The sequence below is a fragment of the Uloborus diversus genome, chromosome 7, assembly GCF_026930045.1.
Source record: "Uloborus diversus isolate 005 chromosome 7, Udiv.v.3.1, whole genome shotgun sequence".
NCBI classification, from domain to species: Eukaryota; Metazoa; Arthropoda; class Arachnida; order Araneae; family Uloboridae; genus Uloborus; species Uloborus diversus.
In genome coordinates, this window is record NC_072737.1 from 160,768,229 (window position 1) to 160,775,867 (window position 7,639).

At 34.2% G+C, this 7,639-nt stretch overlaps 1 protein-coding gene across 1 annotated transcript in view; it reads right to left on the reverse strand.

Annotated features, from left to right (window-relative positions):
- Nucleotides 1-7,136, reverse strand: part of LOC129226962 (probable cation-transporting ATPase W08D2.5) — a gene marked incomplete at its 5' end in the record, with an annotated part of 28,811 nt that extends 21,675 nt beyond the window's left edge. Inside the window, 3 exon segments of the mRNA XM_054861591.1 lie at nucleotides 2,605-2,755; nucleotides 6,155-6,227; nucleotides 7,040-7,136. Coding sequence (XP_054717566.1) covers nucleotides 2,605-2,755; nucleotides 6,155-6,227; nucleotides 7,040-7,136 — 321 coding nt within the window.
- Between the last annotated feature and the right edge of the window lie 503 nt (nucleotides 7,137-7,639).

Genomic DNA, 7,639 nt, shown 5'->3' on the forward strand with positions numbered 1-7,639 from the left:
TATGGAATTAATTTTCGTTTTCAAAAATTATCTATTAGGCGATTCTCGAAAAATGTAACGCTAAGTTTTTTATTTTATTCAAGTAACTACTAATTAAATATGGGATTAACTGTTATGCTTTCATCTTATATAATTAACTAGTGGCATCCGCACGGCTTTGCCCGTAGTAGAAAATTAAAAGGTCTTTTGGTTCGCCTGTATATTTACAAATAATGTATGATGACTTTCTCGCTAATTGGCTTGCCCATGTTATGGTTCCACGTTATGATAACTTGGTAATTTACTCGTCCATCTTATGATAATTTTGCTCGGGAAAATGTTCTTGAAATTAAAATAGAAAAAGAACAAAATCGAATTTTTGAAAAATCGCTTCGATCTTGCACACCCCCATGCTACAAACTAATTCTGTGCCCAAATTTCATGAAAATCGGTCGAACGGTCTAGGCCTTTAGGCACAAAGATCCTGCAGACAAAGATCCGGACAAATATCCAGACAGAGTGACTTTCAGCTTTATTATTAGCAAAGAAAACTGAACGTATGTATCTATGTATCTATAATCAAGTTTCTTCTCCCGAACGACAGTCAATTGACCATCGAACCAGGTATCGATACATTCGTAATCTTCCCTTGCTTATATTTCAGCAACTAGATCACTTAAGAGACTTCTGGATTTCACTAAATGATTTGCTTTTTCTTGAGGTATAACTTAGCGCTGAAAAATTAAAATTTTAAAATAAATTATTATTTCAATTAGGATGTAAAACAGCAAATTTCGTGTAATTTCCCTATTAAATGTTTAAATATAAAACATACTGTTACAAATTTTGTTGCCTTGCAACAGTAATGTTAAAAGCAATCATAATGAAAGTTTTGAATCAAGGCTTCTCTGAAGCAAGCATGAAATTAGCAAGCATAAATCCTAGAGAGGAACAAGGATTAAATTTTAGTAGTAACTGCTTAAAGTTTTAGACGCGAAAATAGTTTTTTTTCCTTTCAAGTATCTAGCATTTATATGAAAAAAATAAGGTGAAGTTTCGTGATGGTAAAATTATTCTATTTCTGAAATACATTTACACTAAAAAGAATAAAATAACATATTTTTAAAAAAAAATACTAAGCATTTTTCATAACGCACTCAGAAGGACAAAGTAACCTTTCTGGGTCAGAAAGGACAATTTAAGCATTCCTGTAGTTTTCGAAAATTCCAAGGAAATGACACCAAAAACGAAGAAAAGGGTGGTTCTAGTCCTTTCGAAGCAAACTTTCCCAATAAGAAAAATATGCATGTTTGAACACTCAAAGTTATGATTGAAAGCTAGATAATGATGACATATTCTCTTCATGACTTGAGCCGCACGTTCCTTCGTTTGTGGTGTCATTTTCTTGGAATTTTCGAAAACTACAGGAATGCTTAAATTGTCCTTTCTGGCCCAGAAAGGTTATTTTGTCTTTTTGAGTGCGTTATGAAAAGTGCTTTGTATTTTTAAAAAATTCTGTTATTCCGAAATCTGCCGCAAAATTTTACTTTTTTTTTTTTTTTGGTTCAAGCCTGATTGTTGAACACGCGTCACTTGACATAACTTTTATTTTCGAGGTGGACCGTGCAAAGCCGGGCGACGTAGCTAGTAGTGCATTAAAGCATGTATTATTCCCCAACAGCATTATTTTTTGAAGACTTTGGTTAGCTGGAAAAAATAAAAAACTTACCGTTACGTACGGGATATTTTTTCGAAAATCTCGCTATTGCTCATTAGAAAAAATTGCTTATTTAAAAAAAACCCTGCTTTTTTAGTGATTTTATGCTACTATATTCCTAGAAGGAAAATATTTTATTTTAATTAATTTCCAGCATTTCATTCATCAGACTGTTTTTCATTTTGAACTAAGAAACCATCAAAATTGGAAGTAGAACTCGAAGGACTTTGTGGCCACGAACGTATTACCGTGCCCCAGTCACCATTAGTGAACAAGGAGGATTTTCGACCGACTGGCATGTCGAACTCGGAACCTTCCAGTTACGAGTTCGGGGTCTTACCAACGAGGCCACTAGGGCCCGGAGGTACAGAGAACTGGGACCCGGGACGAGATTAGAACTTATTACAAACATATATATTTCTGAGCTTTACAAAACTGGAAGGCGTCGACAAGGGGGCCTTGTAATAACAGTGGATCAACAGTCAATTAACGATAGATTCTACGAAACTGGGAGCTTACTACTAGAGAACCCCTATAACTGGAGAGGCCGATGCATCCGCCATTTTGGAGCAAGCATACAACAGGGAAAGCTACCTTTATTGGCAATCATTTGCCAAACAGGGAACGAAAGAGTCGGAGAGGAAGGTGAACATTGGCGAAATTTTGGAAACAGTTGGCGTCGTTTCCAGGCTGCCTTTTCTTTCTGCAACTGCTGGAAATCTGAGCAGAAACCCTTTTTTGGAGCTGTTTACACAATTAACAGCCGAACAACCACCCATTTGACTCAATTTAACACATGCTAAAGAAAGGTAAACATCAGCAGCAATGCTATCGCTACGAAGCACTGGATCAAGTTTGCTCCAAAATGGCGGATGCGTCGGCTCCTCCACTGAAGGGGCCTTACTTACCACGGCTGCATGAGGCAATATTCATAGGCTATGACGTAGACACCAATTTGGATGATGATGAATGAAAACATCGAGAACTGTGGCAAGAAACTGACGATGCTTCTGGTGGGAGGCCTCTTAACCAAGCCAGGAAAAGCGTGAGTGCTTCCAACTGTGGGGGGAAAATTGAAACATGATTGCTCTGTGCCGTGAAGTCGTTATTGTTATACAGCAAACCTTCATTCATCCGGAACCCTATTAAATCGGAATTCACTCAATCCAGACAGCCATTCAGATGTACATCTTTACTACTATATGATAAATGCGAAAGTGGCTTTGTTTGTTTGTATATTTCTTTGCTTCAGAGCCAGAGGAACGTAAGTCACATTTTGATAATTTTACAGTAGAGAGGATTTTTTTTTATCACATGCAAAAGATGGGACATGCGCCCTGGTAAAAAATTGTACAGAATTTTTTTTAAAAAGAATGACGTTCACATGGCTTGGTGCAGAATAGGCTTCTACATCTAATATACTAATAAAAAGAAAATTGCAATATTTGACTTACGTCCTTCTGGCGATGAGGTACAGATTTATTTGTTTGTAATTCTTTCAAGCCTTAACTACTCAACCTATGATCCTGAAATTTTGTATACACTTTGTTAGGGGTACCGAATAGAACATAGGCTACCTTTCATCCAAAAAAAAAAAAGTATTCCAAGATTTTTATTCCCATTTTATAAAGAAAAATCATTCATTTGAGTATCTCATCGAAGAAAGTCGCATTTGTTTGTTTTTTGCAGCATGTTAGTGCCCTTGAAAATCTGCACAATAGGAACTTCACTCAAAGTTTGAGGGATAACTAGAACACCCCCTAGTTATACATTTTAAGAAAATTTAATATTCTAAAGCAAGGCTTATCTTCAATTTTAAAGTATCGTCTGCGGTTTCTGGTCACGGAATTGAAAATGAAATAAAGTTGAATTTCTGATTCGTAGCAGACGATATTTTCATGAAGAAATGTAATAACTAATCTCATCAAAAACAACCCTGTTGTAAAAATTTCCCCGCCAAGAAAACCTTTAACTTTTCCGCACAAAAAAGAAAACCTGCATCCTAAACCCAAAAACCTTCAGCCATAAAAAGTTTGCCCACCAAGTATCAGTCAAACTATCATCCTCCCTCTTCTCCTTTTTCATCACAGCTACTTCCATTAGAACCTCCTCCCACCTTCAACTCCTCAGAAATATGGATAGATCTTTTAAATTGTTTATCTTGTTTGGCGAGCAGCTTTTTGCTCACCAAGCAACCACTTCACTTTGAAAAGCTTCCCGCCAGACAAGATAAACAATTTAAAAGATCTATCCATATTTCTGAGGAGTTGAAGGTGGGAGGAGGTTCTAATGGAAGTAGCTGTGATGAAAAAGGAGAAGAGGGAGGATGATAGTTTGACTGATACTTGGTGGGCAAACTAGATATCATAACTTTTTATGGCTGAAGGTTTTTGGGTTCAGGATGCAGGTTTTCTTTTTTGTGCGGAAAAGTTAAAGGTTTTCTTGGCGGGGAAATTTTTACAACAGGGTTGTTTTTGATGAGATATCACATCTTTTTGCATTGATATTATTACTTTGTCTGTATTTTTAGAATTGAGAACATCAAGTCAAAAAACAACTGAAATTTTCAATTGAAATTTCAACAACGCTGTTTTGTGTTTTTAAGGAACAATAATGGCTACCCTAATTTTACGTCAAGTTATTTTCTGACTATTAGGATTCTATGTTCATTTTTTGAGAATTGGGCGGTTTAAATTTTATTACAATTCTCGTATCCTCTCTCTGTTGCAAAGAAAATTTCTTGGATAATAAAATACTATATTTTAAATTATATTGCTTTCGAGTATTTTACATCTTCGCAATAAATTCTATTAGTTTCTTTATTTGACAGATTATTCAACATTTTCATGAAGGTTTCTTTAAATGTTTTACAGCTTGAGGGCTATTTTAATCTAGCTTTTCACTTTTTGTTTAATTACATTTTTTCTTAAATCGTGGATTATTTTACGTTTTATGGGATAATTTTAATTGCCTTAATTTGATAGCTGAATATGATTTTTTTTTAATCTTAAATTAATTTAACTAATCATATTTTACAGCAGCATTTAGTTGGAATGAACAGTATGCAAAATATTTTCTTGAATTTATTATCGTAGAACAAAATGAAAAATGTTTAACCGAGAAAGAATTTACTTTATTCCTTTTATTCTCAGCTGAAAGGTTTCGCCAAATTTGTTTAGGGTTATAGTGTTAGTATTGTGCGAGCAAAGTAGCCTTGGCGAGATTTCGCGTTTTTAGTTAAACCATTTTTAATTTTTATCATGAGTGGAATAAAATGGTAGTAAGATTACAGAATTCGATAAGTAAAAAGAAATAATGGTCAATCAACTGAAAAGAAAACTACCACCATATATAAACTGTGAGTACACATTTTATTTATTTTGTTCTGAGTGAATTTGAATAAATATCAGTTTTTCAATTCGATGGAGAAAAAAACAAACTTAACAACATTGACTGGACACTTTTCCTTAACCTAATTCCACATAAATGATTTAAATAACCTTTGTTACTACAGTATCCTACTGAAATAGACAGTATGCAAATAAATTTTCTTGAAAATATTTATCGCAGAACAGATTGAAAAATCCAGAAAGAATGTTAAGAATTTGAACAATAAAAAATAAAAGTTCGCCAAAAATCTGTTTATAGGGTCATGGTTTTAAAATTGTGTGAAAGAATAATGTATCTTGACAAGATTTCGCATATCAGGTAAATCATTTCCATAACGAATGAATTAAATGCATGATTTCTTTGGATATCCAATCATATAGTCATAGAAATAAATTATCTAGTGTTAAACGTTACTCTTGACAGTCTGCCACGTATGTGCACTATGTGACAAAAATGTCAACAAATGCCGGAAATGTCACGAAACTGAACTTAATATGTACAAATGTATAGAAAAAACGGTACAAAATGAAAATGCCGTTCGAAGCGAACCAAAAATTTATGAATTCCGAATTCAACATCGTGAAAATGGCTGCTTCAGAACAACTTACTGTGTGTTCTGCATTAATTGTTTATTTTCGTAATACTTTTTGGTTTCTAATCTCTTTCTATATGGGTCAGAATAACCAAAAGACTTTGAAAAATCTTTTCAAATGAATAAAGCGAAAAAATCATACATACGAACAAAAATCACAACACTTTTAGCATTTTCTTCGTTACCACATGCGTTTGTTTTAGTGTTTAAGTCGGCCATTAGACAGTGACTGCAGTGCCCCCTATAGTTCGTTGGAGTTGCGAATAAAGTTGAATTTCTGATTCGTAGCAGACGATATTTTCATGAAAAAATGTAATAATTAATGAAGAATTTAAAAGAAGAAAAAATATATCTGAGCTCTCTCTTCATAAAATATCGTCTGTTATTATTGTAGCATAATATTTTTCGTGGCAAAACGGTTATTCCATTTAGCAAGTTCGACTGTACCTTAACAGAATAAAACATGTATTACTCACACAGAATTGGAGGTATCAAATTCAAGACGATATCTATCAGAACATAGCCTCCATCTGACGGCTTCTGTCCATCCTAAGTACGAAAAAAAGATAAACAGTGAATAAGAATATTGAATTGGACTAAAATGCTGAAAAATAAATAGGAGACTTGAATGCTAATTTTGTGAAATAATACAGGAAAACTAGAGGTATTGAAAGCTCTTTTAGATTAAAGTAGTAGAAACCCTCAAAATTCAAAAGTTACAATTTTTAAAGATTTTTCTATAGCGAGCATTTTATGAAGAATAAGAGCATTTAAAGCAGATAATGTGTTGTAAGATTCCAGGCTGTTGTGCTGTGGTCGGAGTGTTGTTACTCCAAACGTTTCGGCCGCATCTGTGGCAGCCATCTTCAGTGTTAGCGTGGTCGAAGCTTCAAGGGAAGCGACTTCCTAGCAACTGATCAGTTGCTATGCACTTTCTAGGCATTCTAAAGTGCTAAGTATCCTAAAATGCTAGCGATTTCCTAGACATCAGTTGCTAGGAAATCGCTTCCCTGGAAGCTTCGACCACGCTAACACTGAAGATGGCAGCCGCAGATGCGGCTGAAACGTTTGGAGTAACAACACCCCGACTACGGCACAACAGTCCGGAATTTTACATTATTGACACCGGCCGTGAAAGCCTTCATTATTACATTTAAAGCAGATGTTCTGAGACATAGAAGTTGATTCTATCGATGAATACAAACAGCTAAACAAAATTTTAAAAAAAATCGTAGAGACATTTTAAAATGATTTGAAGCCGTCTGTGTTTAAAGCTAATTCGAAACTTAAACTAGTACTTAGTGACACATCTGGGTTATGAAATGAAAAAAATGATTGTGAAGTAAAAACTATCGTCTTACCCAAAACAGTATGAGAACAGCAGACAGAAGTACGAAGCAGTAGCAAACCATGTACCGGAAAGCACCAAAGGTGGCGGCCAGAGTTGCTCTTCCTTCTCTAATTAAACGCAAAATCATTAATATACGAATAAGAGCTTGATGGAAATTAGAAAAAAAATAAGAAAAGCATTTCAGTGTATATGTTACCGTTAAAGTATGAAATCCGTTATTTTATATAGAATACCTAGTTATTTCAAGGAATAACTGATCGTGTCCGTTAAAGTGTTAAGACTCTCTTGTATTTCATGGTTTACCTAGTTATTTCACAGAATAACATTCTGCAACCCGTTAAAGTGTAAAACTCGCTTGTATTTCATGGTTTAACTAGTCATTTCATAGAATAACGTGTAAAACCCAGTGTGTCACAAAAAAATGTTTTTGTTTTAGAAACAATGTTCTTTATAATTCCAAGTGTCATTTTAGTAATCCTTGTTGTAACAAATGATTTTATGGTACGTTTCCATAAATACTATTTATACGTTGCATAGATTAAATAAATTGCTTCGTTTTCATTTTAATTGTCTATCATTAGTTAATTTATAGAATGCCTATAGTTATTTC